This window comes from Python bivittatus, unplaced genomic scaffold (assembly GCF_059951505.1).
Source record: "Python bivittatus isolate LINGU-HERP-01145 unplaced genomic scaffold, Pbiv_v1 ctg000160_np1212, whole genome shotgun sequence".
Lineage (NCBI taxonomy): Eukaryota > Metazoa > Chordata > Lepidosauria > Squamata > Pythonidae > Python > Python bivittatus.
The window spans coordinates 4,669,911-4,688,473 of NW_028277076.1; the positions used below are offsets into that span (position 1 = coordinate 4,669,911).

General features: G+C 41.7%; 1 protein-coding gene and 1 long non-coding RNA gene across 6 annotated transcripts in view; one reads left to right on the forward strand and one right to left on the reverse strand.

The window, feature by feature from the left end:
- The first annotated feature begins 1,681 nt into the window (after positions 1-1,681).
- Positions 1,682-18,563, forward strand: part of CNTRL (centriolin) — a 34,476-nt gene continuing 17,594 nt past the window's right edge. The window contains exons 1-17 of one of the 3 annotated variants that reach the window (XM_088146973.1): positions 1,682-1,854; positions 4,110-4,335; positions 5,265-5,389; positions 5,587-5,717; positions 6,658-6,799; positions 7,547-7,733; positions 8,182-8,375; positions 9,392-9,457; positions 10,794-10,913; positions 11,758-11,980; positions 12,423-12,532; positions 13,202-13,396; positions 15,342-15,495; positions 15,943-16,163; positions 16,776-16,952; positions 17,311-17,445; positions 17,809-17,951. In XM_088146973.1, the coding sequence (XP_088003099.1) occupies positions 4,143-4,335; positions 5,265-5,389; positions 5,587-5,717; positions 6,658-6,799; positions 7,547-7,733; positions 8,182-8,375; positions 9,392-9,457; positions 10,794-10,913; positions 11,758-11,980; positions 12,423-12,532; positions 13,202-13,396; positions 15,342-15,495; positions 15,943-16,163; positions 16,776-16,952; positions 17,311-17,445; positions 17,809-17,951 (2,516 nt within the window). In that variant the 5' untranslated portion in view covers positions 1,682-1,854; positions 4,110-4,142. The remainder of the gene's footprint in view (positions 1,855-4,109; positions 4,336-5,264; positions 5,390-5,586; positions 5,718-6,657; positions 6,800-7,546; positions 7,734-8,181; positions 8,376-9,391; positions 9,458-10,793; positions 10,914-11,757; positions 11,981-12,422; positions 12,533-13,201; positions 13,397-15,341; positions 15,496-15,942; positions 16,164-16,775; positions 16,953-17,310; positions 17,446-17,808; positions 17,952-18,563) is intronic. The other 2 variants (XM_088146974.1, XM_015889510.3) reach the window with 2 other exon arrangements.
- On the reverse strand, positions 8,395-14,257 carry LOC148214878 (uncharacterized). 3 transcript variants are annotated; one of them, XR_015797292.1, is made up of 4 exons: positions 13,961-14,257; positions 11,677-11,949; positions 9,800-9,869; positions 8,395-9,455 (listed from the first exon to the last, which is right to left on the reverse strand). It is a non-coding gene; the product is annotated as an uncharacterized LOC148214878 (long non-coding RNA). The 3 variants fall into 3 exon arrangements; XR_015797293.1 differs by having other exon boundaries at positions 8,396-9,455; positions 11,797-11,949; positions 13,961-14,250; XR_015797291.1 differs by lacking the exon at positions 9,800-9,869 and having other exon boundaries at positions 13,961-14,251.

The window sequence follows — 18,563 nt, forward strand, 5'->3', positions numbered from 1 at the left end:
GCCCGAGGAGTTTATTCTCAGAGAGTAAGGTTGGCTCCTGGGACTAAGAAGTCTTAACTTTAAAGCTAATTTTACTTTTCAACTTTAGTTACCTGTGGTAGTTTAGTCCTTTAAATAGATTGCTTCAAGCCCCACAGATTTTTATTCCTCCTAAGAACAAGGTCCCTGGCATTTATCTTATTCCTGAGAGCAAGGTTAACTCCTTTAACTTTTGCCTTTAGTTACCTGCTTAGTTTAATCCTTTAAGTAGAATGTGGCTAAGATCAGGCTCCACAGATTTTTCCTCCTAATATGGCCCTTGGCTAAAATTATCTCAGGCCCCAGTTTATCTTATTCCCAAAGAGGAAGGTCAACTCCTGGGACTGAGGTAACTTTATCTTTAGTTACCTGTGGTAATTGAGTCCTTGAACAAGGATGTGGATAAGATTACCTCAGGCCTCACAAATTTTTACTTTTCCTAAAAATATGGCCTCTAGCCCCAGGAGTTTATCTTACTCTCTAGGAACAAGAGGTCATGCCTAAAATTGCCTCAGGCCCCAGGAGTTTACCTTATTTCAAGAAAGTAAGGTCAACTCCAGGGACTGAAGTAATTTTAGTTACTTTTACCTTTAGTTACTTGAGGTAGCTTGGCTTTAAACAGGACATGGCTAAGACATTACTTTATACCCCACAGATATTTTACTCCTCCCAAGAATGTAAGCCTTAGCTAAAATTTCCTCAGGCCCCAGGAGTTGACCTTGTTCCCAGAGAAGTTAGCTCCCAGACCTGAGGCAATTTAACTTTAAAACTAATTTTATCTTTAACTTTTAGTTAGCTGCAGTGGTCTAATCCTTTTAACAGGACATGGCTCCCATTACCTGAGGCCCCACAGACATTTTACTCCTAAGCAAGCAAGCCTTGGCTAATATTACCTCAGGCCCCAGGAGTTTACCTTATTCCCAAAGAGGAAAGTCAGCTCCTGGGCCTGAGGCAAGTTTACCTTTAACTTTAAAGATAATTTTATCTTTGACTTTTGGCTACCTCTGGTGGTTTGGACCTTTTAATAGGACATGGCTAAGACTACCTCAGGCCCAAAGGTACTTTACTCCTATATGGCCCTTGGCTAAAATTACCTCAGGAGTTTACCTTATTCTCAGAGAAGGCCAACTACTAGGATTGAGGTTACATCTTTACTCACCTATGGTAGCTGAGACTTTTAAATAAGACACAGCTAAGACATTACCTCAGCCCCCACTGGTATTTTACTCCAAAGAATATAGGCCGTGGCTAAAATTACCTCAGACCTTACTCCCTGGAAACAATAGGCCATGGCTAGCATTACCTGAGGACCAACCTCCGCTATATCCTACAACGTGTAAGAATAAGAGCCTCAGCTAGAATTACCTCAGAGCGCAAAGGCAACCTTACTGCCTAAGACTAAGAGGGCAGGGGCTAAGGTGACGCTGTTGGGGCGAGTTTTTTACTCTCCCACACCCCTCAAGCCTCGCCCTCTTCCGAGGAGTAACAGACCCAACGGCAAACCACGCGCTTTTCTCCTCAGCTTTCGAGGCCAGTCGGCTTTTAAAGCTCCCCCGCCCTTCGGAGGCGGAGGGAGGCCGCTCAGCCAATCCGAGGGCTTCCTCGGTTTTCAGGGTAGCCAATCAGAACCCCGACTTTCAGCGACGGGGGAGGGGGAGGGGAGGCGGCCCGGGCGCGGGCGCGGGCGGGAAGGGCGCGCGCGCGCACACACGCTCCCGGCTGTCCCCCTCGGCCAGGGCCCGGCCCGCGCCCCGAGCGGTTGCCATGGAGACGGCGGGAAGCAACGCGCGGCTCGCGCGGCTCCGCATCCCGGCCAGGTGGGCCGCGGCCGTGCAGGTGAGGGCGAGGCGAGGCGGGGACGCGGGGTGCGTGTCTGGGTGCGTTGCCGTCGCTCTGGGCTTCGCCCCACCTCGGGATCCTTTGGATTACAAGTCCCGCCTGGCAGCCGGGGGTCGCCCCTCTTGCAGTGCTTTTATTGCTGAGAGGCCAGAGGGAGAATTGTGCTTATGTGCGTAGGGGATGCTTTGGACTACAAGTCCCATCTGCCAGCTCCGGGCTGGGGGGTGTTGATAGGGATCGCCCCTTTTGCAGCAGAGGCTGCTGTAGGTCTTCTCCGGCTGGAGGGTCCCCCTTGCTCAAAATACCTATTGTTTTTTAAAAAACCTGAAAATTGTGCTTATATGTACAGTACAGGACATACTTTGGACTACAAGTCCCATCAACCAGCTTCGGGGGGCTGATGGGGATTGCCCTTCTTGCAGCAGAAGCTGCTGTGCCTCTTTTCTGGTTGGTGGGTCCCCCCCCCCCAAATTCAAGCCCCTCTTTCTTCTTTTTTGTAGCTTCCCCCAAAGAAATCTCTCCTCCCCACTCCCCACGTCACAATCTTGCCAGGCAGCCCTCGATTTTATTTTGTTATATGAATGTTTGATAATTTCCCCAAAGTTCATGTTTTTTTTTTAAAGAAAAACTTCCAGGAATGGTTGGCTTTGCTTTCTATGGATTCTGATTTAATGTTAAAATGGGGGAGTTTTTGATACATTGTATCTTGCCCTGTGAAAGTGAAGGAAATTGACCCAGATTTGAAACATACAAGCTGTTTCCTCCTTCCTCTATTAGAGAAACTCTTCCCCCCCCACACCCGTTTAAATGTTTTCAAAGGGGGTGCTGGTCTCAAAGTGCAAAATAGTAAGTGGCTGTCTTGGTTGTGGTCCCTTATTCATGGTTTAAATGTGTTTTATGGAACTAAACAGATTTTCTGCACTTGCATGACACTGAACAATTATCCATGTGGGCTAGTTTCACAGAGCACCCTGGGCTAAAAGTGGGGGACCGATTCTCTATGTTGGGCAAAGTTAGAGTAAAGTTGCAATGGAGGAACTGTTGTCTTTTGGATATTGCACAGCTATAGTTTTCAGCACCCCTTGCCAATGGATATGCTGGCAGGGGCTGCTAGGGGTTGTAGTCCAGCAACATCTGGAAGCACAACATATTCCTCTACATGATGAAATATTACATTTTTTTTCCTTCTTAACTTCACAATTCCTTGGGTGCTCCGTAAGAGGGAATTTCAGAGTCCGATAAACCCAGTAAAGTCTTCCATCATTCAGGCTCAACTTCTTGTGATTTCATAGGCCCGTCCATATAATTTTCTTTGCTGCAGTATAAAAGCTCTTTGCCATTGTTTTCTTCTAGGATTTTTTTTAAGTTCACAGTCTAGCCTATAACTCTGGATTTCCTTGTGGTCTCCTGTCCAGGTATATAGACCTGCAGCAGTTTTTGAACCTAAACAAGGTCAGCCAAGTGCTGTCTCCTGCTGAGGTAATAAGAAGCACAATACTAAGGAAGAAAGGAATCAGAAAAGAAATAATGCATTAGCAATATAATCTGATATTATTGAACAGATCTATCTAGACAAAAGGGCTGCCTTTTTTCAAATATTGGTTAACCATATTACAGCAAATTCTCAGTTGAGAATGAACTTGAAACAGGAGAGTTGTTTTTCCTGACTTTGGTTTAAGCTAATCTTCAGCAATATGACTAGCTCTTTTGTATACCAGTAGAAACATGCCCAAAGGCATGAATATAGAAACCATCAAAAGGCACATTTTAAAAAACAGTAAGTAACAAAATAAATTTCGGGGCACTGCTTTCATAAGTATCCATCTAAGAGAACAGATTATGAATAATGCTTCAGTAGCAGACATTACCTATACTGTATGGGGGTAGTGATGGAATCAGATTGTCAGGGCAAACACTGAAGGGATTTCTTGAGCTGATCTTGTTACTTTGGGACTGTAAAAGCAGCAGCTAACATCTGCTAAAGTGTTTATGCACTAAGGGGGAACCACAGCTTCCGGGAAAGAGGCGTGCAATGAGCAAGCAAAGATGGAGCCATAAAACCAGACTGCCCTGGGAAATGTGTTCTTCTAATTAGTTTCCTTATTACGAAAAGTTAGTGCAGGGAGGATTACTATTTTGGAGGGAAGCTGGTTTAAAAAGCCTTGAGTTCTTTTGTTTTATGGTGAAGAGCTGCAAAATTAGTTATGCCCTTGGAAGACTTTGAAGGAAAGCGTGGGTCTCTGTTCTTGTAGCTTTTTGCCATTTAACATGCAGAAGTCTGTGCAATGAGGAAAGGCCAGCCACAAAAAACATCACTTGGGAAACCACAGATGTCTCCATCCCGCACTCGGAGTCCGAAGTCTCTTGCGAGCGCCAGTAGCAGGTCATCGTCTCCGCTGAACACAGAAGGAACTCCACCTCCCCATCTGATAACAGGGCAGAGGTATCAAGGAGATGTCGGTCAAGAAAGCGATGCAGGTATTGTAATAATTGGTGATAAATCATTTAAAATACTGCAGCTTTACTTCAGTGACTTTGCTTAGGAGAACTAAACAATTATATGGCTATTATATATTTTTCGTAGAATATATAGTATTGCGGTGCTGTATTTCTGCTTACTAATTCATCTAATACTTTTATATCCCCCTCATAAGGTTTCCAGGGCAGTTCACATCATTTGAAATTGTTGGGGGGGCTGGTGGTGCTTTTCTCTTGATGTTCTCTTCCTATTTTGTATTGAATGGATTGTTTTATTTTAAAGTTTTTATACCGTATGGCACCCAGAGTGGTAATGGAGTTGGGCAGCTTATACATTTAATAAAGCAAATTATTTTTACTTATTAAAGTTATCTACGTGATATAATACAAGAGGAAAGCAGTTAAAATGGCAGAAAAAAATTCCCTTGCCTTTTGAAAGGCCTGTTGCGGGGAAGGTATTGTGCCTAGTGCCCAAATGACATCCATGCTAATGCTAAGGAGCACCTGTCAAAAATAATAGTGTACATCTTTTGAGCATCATATAGGACACAGCACATTCTTGGGAAGTGCAACTGAGTGTGCTGAAGGGAAACCAAAGAGCTGAGTACAGCTCTTCCTCTCCTGAACTCCCCTCTGTCCTCAGTGTTTTGTAGAAGCCTACAGGTTCTACATAAGCTAGTATGCAGAGCAAGGAAGTGAATTAGATGAGAAGGGAGACTCCATTGGAGCACAACTGCACCATCTAAGAAAGGATCATAATTGTTCTAAACATGTACATCACCCAAGCTATTGACTAGGTTTGTCATAAGTCTCAGGGATTCTAAAGCAACCACATTTCACCCCCCATGGCCTTTGTTGATTTTCAGATTGTTCATGCTGTACTCTTTCTGTATCATTTACTACCTCAAACACCTTATTGTTGATTTCAGATGGCAGTCCAGGCATCAGATACATAACAGAGCCTCTTATTAAGAAGCTCGCCAAGCAAGAGAATCTGGCACGCATAACTGCTCTGAATCTTTCCCTTGGTAAAGATGGAGGAAAGAAATTTAAGGTATTTACCTAGTCTGGTGCTTTTCTGATATTTTTGTACTTTAACAACCATCAACCACAGACAAATAGGGCAAGATATTATGGGAACTGTGGTCCAAATAAACTGGAAGGCACTAACCTGATCTGAAGAAACACTTTATAATGCTTTATAATGTTATTGCAGAGCTTAATTCAATAGCATATTTTTATCACTTTCAGTACATAGAAAACCTGGAGAAATGTAGTAAACTAGAAGTCCTAAATCTCAGTCATAATCTCATTGAAAAGATTGAAAAATTGGATAAACTTCTGAAGTTATTGGATCTCAATCTCTCTTTCAATAAAATAAGGTAAGCAAGAAAAAAGAGTGAATAATTACAAAGTAGATAGTCTGAATATTTCTCTTCCTTTATTATTATGTATTAGGCATCATCTGGTGTATTCCAGATAAGTTTAATTCCTCAAATCTCTGTCCAAGAATTAAGAACTAAAATGCAACTCATCTGGAGGGCCCAAGGCTGGAGAAGGAGCTGCACTGGAAAGAGAATCAATCTTTTCCATGAAGGGAACTGAAAATTGTTCATGCTACAAATAGGAATCCATAGTTGTTATGCTTTTCTTAGGCTTCTTTTTCAAACCAGATAAGGCTGTTTCCATTTTTTAACTTGCGTCAACCAGAGACTAACATGCTGTATGACTGCAAAATGAGGAGGACAGACTTTCACATACTTCTTAAATGAATAAATAAATGAACTCTTGATAAAGCCTCTCAATTTTAGCTTTCAGTATCTTTGTACTTCTTCTGTACTTCGCTTTTTATTGTAAAGCAAAAAAAAGAAGTTCTCTATCAAATTTGTCTATCAGAGAATATAGATGCATTCATAGGCATGCCTACTCAGAAACTAGGGTTACTGAGTTCATTGGCATTTACTTCTACAGACTTCGAATAGGCTTGATTCAAGCTGAAAAGTAACATAACTTCAAAACCAAGCTTGAGTCTCAAAAGTAGCATATGATTTTGTGGGAATTTAATTAAAAGGAAGTACATGGAAGAACAATATGTAATAACAAACTAGTGTTTGTTAGCAAACTTCCCTAGATGCCCTTGCATTTTTGTAATGTCTTAGTTTTTAATTTAAGCTTTAGTGTTTATTCTCAGTGCCTGGCCTGTAGGAAGGGAAAATGTTATCTCAGGTGTTCCTTTGTGAAAGAACTAACATTAATGTTAGAATCTGGACCTGTTCCTCACCTTAAAATGCCTGTTTGCCAACATATGTCTTTGTTGTTCAGTAAAATAGAAGGCATTGAACACTTGCACAACCTTCAGAAGCTGAATCTGGCTGGGAATGAGATTGAACACCTCCCTATGTGGCTGGGGAAAAAACTCAGGTCCCTTCGCATCCTGAACTTGAGAAAAAATAAAATCTCATCGGTAAGTGATTTCCCCCCCTAGCGATGCTTATCAATGGGGGACGGAGGTAGTATCATCGCTGTTATTGTGATTGCCTTGTTTAAGTCCTTCCCATCTCCTTTGAAAACTGCTCTGCTTCTTTGGAATACTAACGATACCAACACTGACTATTACTAAAGGAGCCAGCTTTCAGAGTCATGTGATGAACCAGTTGTAGAATCCTGTGACTTTGCAGAGAGTCACTATAAATATTTTTTACTTTCTGTTAGAAAACAAGGACAGAGTCGCATCATTTCTGGTAAACCTTCCCTAAAGCTAAAAAGAAAATGTACTCTTCTGCACAAAGAAGCATTTTGTGTGGCCCTTGAAATGTTCTTCACTGATTTCTATTTTTGGGGGGGGGGGTCTATTAATATTTCTCTGTATTTGTATACTTCTATGGAAGTAGTAGAAAAAGTAGGGTTTTTTTAAAAAAAAGGTTTCCCTAAATCAGAATTCAGCTCAGTTTGCCTTTGTGTAGCATTCTTACAGACTTATTTTCAGCGGTATCTATTCAATAGTTTGTTAAACTATGAAAATTAAATTATTGAGTTAATATTGTGTGTCATGATTGGTACAATATCTTAAAGATTACACCTATGTGTTCAGTTTTAGCATAAAAGTACCATTTAACATATCATTTAATGGTCTGTTGCTTTTATCTGTAGTAGAAAACTAACTGTGACTTATACCTCAATGTCTAATTCCTGTACTATTACTTCCTTTCAGCTCCATGAGGTAGCTAAACTGAAGCCACTTAAAGATTTGACTTCTCTGTTCCTGGCAGACAATCCTGTGGTAAACCTGCCTCACTACCGTCTTTATACCATTTTCCATCTGAGGTCATTGGAAGATCTTGAGGGACAGCCAGTGACAAATGGTGACAGGGAAGAGGCTCTTGAAAGGTTTAATTTAGGTAAATACTATAAGTGCCAGTTCGAACAGTCATTATGCAATCTGATCATTTCTTCTAAATATACGTAATATTGCATTAGGTGGAACTCCTCTTAGTGTAGATGCACTTAGGGTTGCAATTGAAAATGAACTGTTCAAATTTTTTTAGACTGTGGGTGTGCTTTGTACAGAAAAGGGTTGTTTCTGGAAGTTGGATGGTAACCAACATTTTATGCCTTAGTCTGGTTCCATACAGTCTATGTGCAGTAAGAGAACTTGTCTGTAATAGCCCCACACTGTGTAATATGATGCCCCCAGGGATGTTTTTGGCTCCAGCCCCCTACTTGTTTTCCCTTTGGGTTATAAAACGGGCATCCACTTTGGTATCTGCCAGTCCAGCTTGTACTGTTTACTCGTTTTTCTGCCAAGAAGAAGCTGGACATCATTTTCTGGCTTGCATGTTTTTGCAGAAGAGGTAGAACATCTAGAAAATAACTTGGAACAGATGACCAAAGAGATGGAACGCTTAAAAAACGAACAGTCTCATTTGCTAGGGCAGCTCCAGCAACAAGAGGAGCAGAATAAATCATTAAAACAGAAGCACGGGCAGCAGAAACAAAGCCATAAAGACCTGGAGAGTGAGCTGGAAACCAAAAATGAGTTGGTAAAGCAATGTTGGTTTTTGAATATTATATTGTAATATCAAACATCACTGTCTATTTTCTGTTCAGACCATTTGCTTTGGGGATGACCTTATTCAGCAGCTATATTCATGGGTATCTGGTGAACCTTCTAAGAATGACTTTCCTTTTGGTGTTCCTAAAAATGGCCATCGGGATATTTGCGTGTGTCCATTTAAATTGGTACAAATCTAAACATTTTCTAACACATTTTTACTTCACATAGATATATTTAAACATCGTTCATTCATTAGAAGCTAAACTGCTGTTCATAGTGCTACTTACTACTTAAGGTTTTGTCACACCTGGGATTTACTGTTGACTTTCAAAGTCTTAAATTAACTCTTTGTTTCTGAATAGAAATCCGTACTCATGAAATATTCTATCACGCTTAGCCATTTGCCGCCATCTGGTTGCAAGAAAACCAGCTTCAGATGTGATTGCAACAGTTCCAAAGAATCGGAAATGTTCAGCACAATTGGTTGGAAAGTCATCCTGGGCAATGCCCATAGGACGAGAAGCCACATTTCCAGGAGATGGTTTCAATTCCTATTGTCACACCAGTTGAACAAACAGAGCACCTATAAAAATAGTTCTGTGCCCAAATAGTCAAGATTAGGCATGCTGTATTTTTCAGCATTACATACTCCTGTCCTGATTATAAGTTTTGCTTGCCTCTCTTTTCCCCTCACCCAGTTCCTGCTACTGAACCCTTGTTCCCTGCTAAAAGTGGTCTTCATTTGTAAGCTTACAAGGGTACACTTTTTTCTGCTGTCCTATAGACTCCCTTGCACGGTCCTGTTTCAGATACTTATTGCAAAAGATATGTGCTTTACCACAGCTTGCTCAAAACTTCTTTCCCCCGAATCATGTATTTTATCGTGTCAATTGAAGGTGCTGCATGATATGTGGGCATTTTCTAAATTAAAATCTATTTCTTCTCCTTATTCCAATCTATTCCGTTTTTGCTCTTTTCTCTCTCTTTTTTTCCCCCCTTCAGTTCTCCTTTCTGCTACTTCTTGGAAGATTGCTACATTTCTTCTTCAGGTATCCAGCAGGAAAACCTGTAAGAAAAGAAAAGAAGGAAGTGCACAGATCTTCATTAATGACACAGACATAAGAAAATTGTTGCATGTTGGAATTACTTGCAGTTTATCAATGCTACAGCTACTTGACTAAAGTTTTTAGTAGAGGTAGAGATGTATGTGGGTGTTAGGCAACCATGGTTTCTTTTCTAAGGTTATGGATTAGTTGCAGACCTAAATATGAAGTTAAATTCCTTATGTGATAACCATACAATACTTAACTGTGTTTTTATTAACTATGGTTAATTGATTAGTTCTTGAGCAAATCAAGGCTTAGGTTACTTCCCCACCAGTCCAGTTTCAAAGTAAGATTTTAGTACTACCTCTGGAACATCTCTGAACTCCAAAGGAGACTACTTAGTAAGGGGAACCATGTTTGTTCTCTTTCAGCTCCTTAAAAAAAAAAAAAGTAATATCCAAATTGAACAAATTCCTCTTTCTAGCTAATTCAGAACAATCTAAAAATAGGTAGTAGAATAGATTAGACTAGAATGAACTGGACTAGACTAGACTAGACTAGACTAGACTACTTCATTGGCCAAGTATGATTAGACATACAAGGAATTTGACTTTGGTGCAAAGAGCTCTCAGTATATTTACATAGCATCAGGAATAAAAGGTAATGAAAGGAATAATGTTATTTACTAAAACTATTCAGTCAAAAAGAGGAGGATTGAAAGAGGAATAATGCTGCAGCTATTGACTAACATATATTCATATTTAAAAGAAAACGGAAGAAACAACAATAACAATAGTAGAGCACTGATGTGAAAATTTAAAATGAATTTATAAAAGCCTCCTGAATTTGTCATCCTTTAAAAAAAATAAAACTTAGGAAGCACACAGCCCATTACTTCCTTGTGCTTGTCAAGCATGCATGCTTATAGGACACATGATATTCAGAAATCTTTATGTGATTTGTTTTAGGTAATAAATGGCTATAATGCAGCAAACCCTTTGGACAACTATGAAAAGCAGAAACAGTACAGGACAAGCTATTCCACAGCTGGCCATATAAATACATCAAATGCGCTCAGGTGTTTGCTCGCTCTGTCATAGCCTTTGTGTATACTTGTGGCTCAGGACATATGTTACACTAAGCCATAATGTGATCTGTCTGGTTTGGCTTAGCATGCTGTATGAACCAGCCCACTATGGATTGTTCAGCAAACCATGGGTCAAACCATAGCTTAGCATGATGCATAAACCGATTTGTTACATAATCCATGTTCATTATCATGCTGTGACACTGACATGCTGCTTATGTCTATATCTTCCTGAAACTGACACTGCTTTACAACCTACATTTTGCATTAGCTGAAGCAGAAAACCGTGGAATTGACTCGAGCTTGTCAGAAGCAGTATGAGCTGGAACAAGAACTGGCTTTCTATAAAATCGACGCCAAATTCGAGCCATTAGGGTATTATCCAGTGGAGGTAATTCTTGGAAATGGTGTATTCTGGTTTTCAAGCATCTAAAATCTTGGCTAGTGTGGGAGCCAAATTTCTGATAGTCAGGACTCTAGTCATTCCCAGGGGGACGATCAGAGAAGGGGGATTTAATGCACATTAAGGATGTGCTCAGATTTCTGGATGAAAACTTCTTCCTCTGCTTAACTCCAGGCTTATGGAAGGAGTGATGAAAAAAGTCATTCTTGTAACTGGACCATGTTTTAGTGGGACTTTGTGTGCTTCCGAAGTATGAAGCCTAAGTAAATTGCAGGCCATCTCTTCATCCTGGGAGAGATGGGGAGGGACAATGCTTACTTGTATTGTACTTGTGAGGCTTGGCATAGTTGAGGCCTCTAATGCAGACTTCCTTGACCTCCTGAAGGTCCCCAAATGCTCAGGCCCCCAAATACTAAGGATGGGCCATGCAGACTGTGTAGTTCCAGGAGGTGAAACATGGAGGTATCAAGGTTGGGGAAGACCTACTGAGTGAAAATGAGACTCTCTCCTTTCTTGGTTCTTAGATGTTCTTATTTCTCTCCTTCACCTATGCAAAATAGTACATATCATGGGAACTTTATATAACAATTCCCAAACGTACAGGTTGGCTGGAGAATATGAAATCCACAAATGTGTAAAGGGACTTGGGGATGAAGTTGTTAGTTGTTTAATACCATAAGAATTAGTAGTAAGATTCTTGTATACGAGTGAAATGCATTGGTTGAATCAAAAGAAAAATATTTCAAACTACCTAAAAAGTCTCCTGATTCAGATAATTGGCTTTGTAGATCACCTAATATCCTGGACTTCTGCACTACTTCTCCTGTTTTAGGATGTTGAATTTGACAATGTACCGGGTGAAAGTCCTTACATTGGGAAGGCCAGGTACAAAAGGAACATGTATGCTGTGGAAGGTTACATCCCCAGTAAGGCTCAGCAGATGCAAGTGGGAAACCTGGAACAGGAGGAGCAACAAGAGGCCCAGCAGCTTAAACAGAATCTTCTTCAGTTGCTTGATGAACAGCTTGAGGAAAAAGAGAGAAAGATTAAAGGAGGTACCAACAGACTTCCTTTTCCTACCTTGCAGCCATGAGCAGGAAGCCTAGGCCTCTGTGTGTTGGCTGACCTCGGAAGCATTTGATTTATGCTGAACTATAAATAAATGCATCAAGTCAGTGAGATCACATAGGAGATGATACGAAATAGGCAGCTTCCCCGCTGGTTTCAGGGGTTATTCAGATTTAAAGAAAAATTCCTTGGCTTTTTTGATCTTTCTTTTTAAACCCTTTTCTGATCCTCATCCACTGAACCTCTCAAAGCCTGTGCGTGAAAGAAAAAGGCATTAAAAGCTTTGGCAGCAATTATTTACATCTTGTCTACCTCTGGATTGTGATGGCTGCTTTCCTAACAGTAGAGAGATGCCCTTCAGAGCTGCCACATTGAATCACCTGCTTTTAATCAGTTTCAACTGAATCTTAATTTTTTCATTTTTTCCAGCCCAAGAAAAATTGGCTGCACTGCACAGTGAAGTAGCAAAGGCAGAACAACATGTCTTAAAAGTCACTGAGGAGCTTAAACAAGTCCAAGATGCTGTTGCCCAGAAAAAGGTATCAACAAACGAGTAACATGAAGATCTGGCTACACTCACCCAACATGCTAAACAATAATGTGTCTGGTTTGCCATTAATGTGTTGTGTGAACCCAATAAATCATAGATAAAAATGGTTTAATGCAATATGTAACCTTATCCATTATGGTTTTTTGTTTTCTGTGTATAAAGGATAAATTTCAAACGTTCCAGTTTAAGGCTCAGTTGGGGAAGTGGGGGCATGATGCTTTTGGAGCAAAACATTAGAACGACACTTAATCTGGGATGGGAACAATAACAACAGGTTTAGCATTCTATTTTCCATTTTCATCATTTATAGCAGTGTTTTTCAACCTTAGCAACCCAGCATGGCTGGCTGGGGAATTCTGGGAGTTGAAGTCCACATATCTTAAAGTTGCTAAGATTGAGAAACACTGATTTATAGCAACATTGCTGATCATAAGATTATGAGAGACCAACCCAGAAACCCAAAGGCCACAGTCCTTATGTCTGGAATTAATTTCCCTTGTCCCCAGGAGGGTTGACTTCTAAGCAGGAGTGGGTGCCCCAATTTCTGAATTGGAACGGATCCCAGGTTTGTACCCCTAAGCTCCTAGCCTGAGAAGGTCTTGCAGACTCATTCTTTCCCGTGTTTAGTTGATTATATTCTCTGCATATTCAAATCCAGGTGTCTGAAGCAGAAAAAGATTGTTTTCGACAGCAGTTAAGCAGCAAGATACTTCTCCTAAACCAGTTACAAGAGGAGGCTCTGGAACTAGAGAGACAGATGCAAAGACAAAGGCAAGAAATGGTTGAAAAGGAAAAGGAGTTAGAAGGCTTGCAAGATTTCCTAGATTCGCTGGATCCTAAAGACCCAAGACATGTAAGTGTGTACATTTTAAAATGGGTTGCTTTCTTTTTAACTAGGAGCCATTGTGTGGAAGAAATACTAACTCACTAAGTTACTATCTTTAGATTCTTGGCAACTACGTCCCTGAGAGGCTGCTATTATATTTATTAATAGAATTTATCTACACGGTTACTTGGGGGTCTTTCTCAACAAGGGACCTGTGGTGCAAGAGAATTCAAGGAAAGACATCCTTCTATTATAAACCTATTAAAATGGGTGTTGAACATTTTGGCCCAACAGAATAGAAAATCGATCTATATCTGTCAGTGGAACTGTGAAAGCTTAGGGGTCAGAGTCGGTTTGGTTATTTTCAGATAAATGTCCATGGGATCAGTCTGGAAGAAGTTTATATCCAGTTAACACCTGCCCAGAGCTTCATGAGCAAAGCACACTTTCATCAACCCAAATTCTTTTGTGTTGCGGGGTGCCATGAATTATTTTATCATTGATCCTTTGCACCAGCACCTCTAGCTTTTCCATAAGTGTGAATGCTTCTTGTCCCAAACGGTTTTCTGTGCATGGGGCCATGAAGCTCACCAGAGAAAGCGCTGCCAAATCAGCCACCCGGGACCTCAGTCCTCCGAAACTGACATCCTGCATGGTTTCTAAACAAAAGGAAGGAAGCCGTCTCCTCCAAAGGCCGAGCCCCACCCCGTGGAGAGCAGAGCTGCCTGCTGCAAGTCCTGAAGCCGATTGGCTGCCGAGGGAGCTTCCTGTGTTGTGATTTAAAGCAAACAGGACAGCGCTCAATTAGCTCAGACGAGGAGGGGCTGGCACACATGTTACCGTTGTGCAAGCGTCATGAAGAATCCCACACAGTCTCTGGCGCTCGCTTGTTTCAAACCACATCCTTGCCGAAACGCAACTGTCAGATAGGAAAACCGATGCACAAGGCAAGGAAGGAGATTGGGGGCACTCTGTCCCAGTTAAGCAACTTCTTTGTCGCTGCTGTTTTCCCCCCACGATGAATTTCTCAGGCTGAGGGGGAGGGGGTCTGCTGAAAGGAAGGCAAGGCAAAGGAAGCAGCGTAAGTGTTCTCCTTTCTTCCCCTCCTCCTATCGAAAGACTCTTGAGGCATTTCGGCAGCTGCCGGGAAGTCAGTAGTACAGAAAGCTCTTGCATTATTGTGGGTGTGTCAGCGATGGCTGGGAAGTTTGGCGAGTGTGTGATCGGGCTCAAAATGAAACTTGTGTCAACCATTTTGCATTGCTGCAGAGAGCCTGGAAGAGCGTACCCTGAAATAATTCCATTCTTGGAATTGTAGTAATTACGATTTTGCATTTTTAGAGTAATTGCTGGATGCTACCATCTCGGTCAAGGGACCATCTCACTAACCTTCGAGATACTGTACCTCTTTCTTTTTTATTTTACCACTGCTGCTGTTGTTATTTTGAAAGTTCACAGTGCAAAACATCCTTTTTTTTTTCTTTTTCTTTTTTTGCTATTGATGTAGAAATAGCCAAATGCAGGATAGCTATAGATATTGGTCGCCTGAAGCCCCAGCTGGAGGGAATCAAGCATGCAGAATTTACCTACCATCTATTTTCTAAGCCAGCTCAAATGGAGCAGTGGAATAAAACATGCTATCAGGACAGTTTAAAAACCGTGCTGTCAGACTACACATGATAGATGCTGTATGGGACAAGCCCATAGTTCAAGTTCGAATGGGTTTGGTGATCTTCAAGAGCAGCTACTGTGTACTTCTATATTCTGTCCTTCCATAATAGCTTTATTTTATTTTTTTTAGACACAGGGAGTGTGTGAGGAGACTAACATACTATAAGAGACACTAGAAGCAAAAGCCAGCGTTGTTGCGTGGACATCTTTTCTAATTGAAATCACGAATATTTATCTTTGCGGTTGGTTTTTTTAGTTTTTGTTTTCTGGTGTTGCTTTGAGCTGTCCATTCTGCCTGTAGGCCCATATGAAGGCTCAGAAAGCAAGCCAAGAGCAACAACTCGACATAATGAGGAGGCATTATAAGCAACTCGAGAGCCGCCTCGATGACATGCTATCCAGGATTGCAAATGAAACTGAGGAAATCCGGGACTTGGAGCAACAGCTCACAGATGGTAACCTTTTCCTTTGCAATTGTCTCTCCTTCCAAAACACATCCAAAGCTTTTATTGGCACCTGACCGTGTGTGCCTCAGATGTACGGATGCAGGCATTTAAAGTCACCGATAAGCATAAAGCAGTGTTGTCCAAACTTGGCCACTTTAAGATGAGTGGACTTCAACTCCCAGAATTCCCCAGCCAGCATGAAGTCCACTCATCTTAAAGTGGCCAAGTTTGGACAACACTGGCATAAAGGATTTGTTGCAAGAAACATCTGGATCATGGGGGTGTAGATTGTGAACTTTTAATATGTAGAGGGTTGCTAAAGCTCTTGTTGTGAATAGGTGAGATGATATGATCTAGCTTTGATTGGCAGCTAGATACAATTTGAGGCAAGAAGCCACATCCTTTCACCCACAGTTGCTGTTGCACGCGCACTAATATTGCTCCTGCTGTTCACAGGCCAGATTGCAGCCAATGAGGCACTAAAGAAAGACTTGGAAGAAGTTATCATAGGCTTACAGGAATATCTCGAGAATGTTAAGAGCCAGACAAAGCAAGCCACTGATGAATGCAAAGAGCTGCGGAAAGATAAGGAAGGTCTGCAGAAAAGAGTGGAAGAGTTAGAGGAGGAGAGGAACCAGCTGGAAATAGTTGCCATCGATGCTGAAAACCTGAGAAGAGTGAGTTATGAAAACCACTGTATTCCCAAAATACTGCTTTTCTCTGTTTCATTGGCAGACATGCTGGGGGTGGCTCTTTCGTTAGGCGAACTGAAGCGTTGGCCTCGGCCGATGGATTAACAAGTATGTTGTGAGTCCGCTCCCTTCCTCTCTCCTTCAACCGTTGTGGATTGTGATGGTTGCGTTTTGCCCACCTCTGCTTCCTGAAAGAAGGTATGGCAGATTTCACCAGCTCTGGGGGCCTGGCAAGTGGACCATCCTGCTGATCGCCTGGCATCACCATCGCTTTTCTTTCCTTTTCCATTCCATCATGTGGAAAAGCATTCAGGAGCAGACGGCTGCGCAGCCTTCCCATCCAGTGCTTCCATTCCACACGTATTACTTACTGCACTTGAGAGCATGCAGGATTGGGAAGCATTTGCCATTAGAGGTTATATGTGGCCTTACCGGCTTCAGAAATGTTTTTTTTATCAGATAAGGGTCTCAGATCCCTTCCTTTTCCCCTTCCCACATGGCGACTGAAAATAGTGCCTGTTTCTGTCTGTCCGATCTACATTGTGCAATATCATGAACAGATTGACTAGAAGAATCCAAAGCTATCTTTGATTTCAGGAAACTGCAAACCTGGAACGGGCTCTCCAAGAGCAGCGCGAACTCAATGAGGCCCTACAGGAGGCCCAAGGAGAGATCAGCGCTTATGAGGCTGAGCTGGAAGCTGAGCTGAAGGCCCGGGATGCTGAAGCCAGTCAGCAAAAGGAAGAGCTCGAGAAGTTAAAGCAGATTATCCAGGTAGGCAAACATGTTCAGAAAGAAGTTCCTCTCACCCTGTTCTCTGAAATCAAAACCCTGTGGCTTTTCAGCTTTAGAACCATTGCTAGGAAAAGACCTCCTCAGTGATGTGATGAGGCATTAAAGCTGATGTTCTGGGCAGATTCCTTTCAACTAAAGGCATTCTCAAGTTTGGCTGATGGAAGTCGAGAAACGGGAGCTTCATCTTAAGGGCCATTTTGCCTTTAGAAGAAAGATGTTCTTGTAAATTAATATTCACTATCTTAATGGTGGGGAAGGGGGGGGTTGTTTCCGTTTTCTTAAAAGAACATTCTTGTCATTTGTTTTCTACATCATTTTTTCTGATTGGGGGGAGCAGGTGGAACATTCTGCCCTCCAAGCTCAACGTGGCAAGGAAAGGCAGGCCCTGGAGAACGCCTTAGCCAAAGCACAGTTGTCCGAAGAGAGGGAACTGGAGAATAATAAACTGCTCTCCCAACTCAAACAACTGCAGGTAGAATATTCTTCCCAATGGTTTTCCTTTTGAACAAGTATTTGTGGCTCTGCTCTTTTTCCTTCAAAGGACTGATATTAGACTGTGATAAATGTTAAGTGAAAGTCAGTCACGTAGCTGTGTTTTCTTGTCATTCAGGTCTGTTAAAAATTAACAAAACCTCTATCAAAGAGACATTATTATTCCTCGTAATAAGTGTTCCTTGAAGGAATTGAATGACAAAAAAACCTGTTAGTGATGTGTAATACAATTAATGTTGTGATGAGACTTCTGTATGTTTTACCCTATCATTGAAATGGAAAGGTGAAATAAATTCCAACTTCGTAGTGGTGAAACGTGACCTTTCAAACATGTTTCTCGCAGAAAGACAACAACCTCTTGAGGCAGCAGCTGAAAGATACTCAGGAGCAACTGAATCATACAGTTGATAGCTTAATTCATCCTGAGGAAGTCTCAGCTCGCGTGAGCGAACTCAAACAAAAGTTGCAGACCGGGGCAGAAATCAGGTGCGTTAAAATCAGAAGCTTCATAAGTTCATAGGAAGGGGAGATACGTCTAGAAATACTTGACTAATTCTGGTCCTAGGCAGTCAGATGAGCTCCTAGGTGCACTTACATATGATGAGAGGCATCTTCCTTTTGGACATGTAGAGTGTTCACTTTGCAAAATTCATCTAGGGGCCTTTTTGGGAAATCGACTCTCTGCCAAATTCAGAAATGTGGCAAGTTCCCCTTTTGCCCTCCAGTTCTTCTTTATCCTCACCTTCCCCAATGGGAAGTTATTTATTTATTTAATTTTGTACACTGCCAACGACTCTGGGCCGTTCGCAAGAAACATGAGAAACTATAAAACAATAACAATACAGCAATAAAAGCAGCAGCAAAAATGGCAAAATGTGATGGAATGGAATTATGAAGGCCAGGCTCGGGGAGATAAGCATTTTCTTAGCTCACCGAAAGAGCGTGGGAACCACAAGAGGATAAGGCTGGCACCTCCCTGAGGAATTCATGGTGTTGTGGCTGCCTGGCTTGGGAGCTGTGGTTTCAGTCTGGGAAGATTGATATCAGGTTTAGCCAAAAGAACTCCAAGAGACAGTGCAAAATCAGTTCAGCTATGTT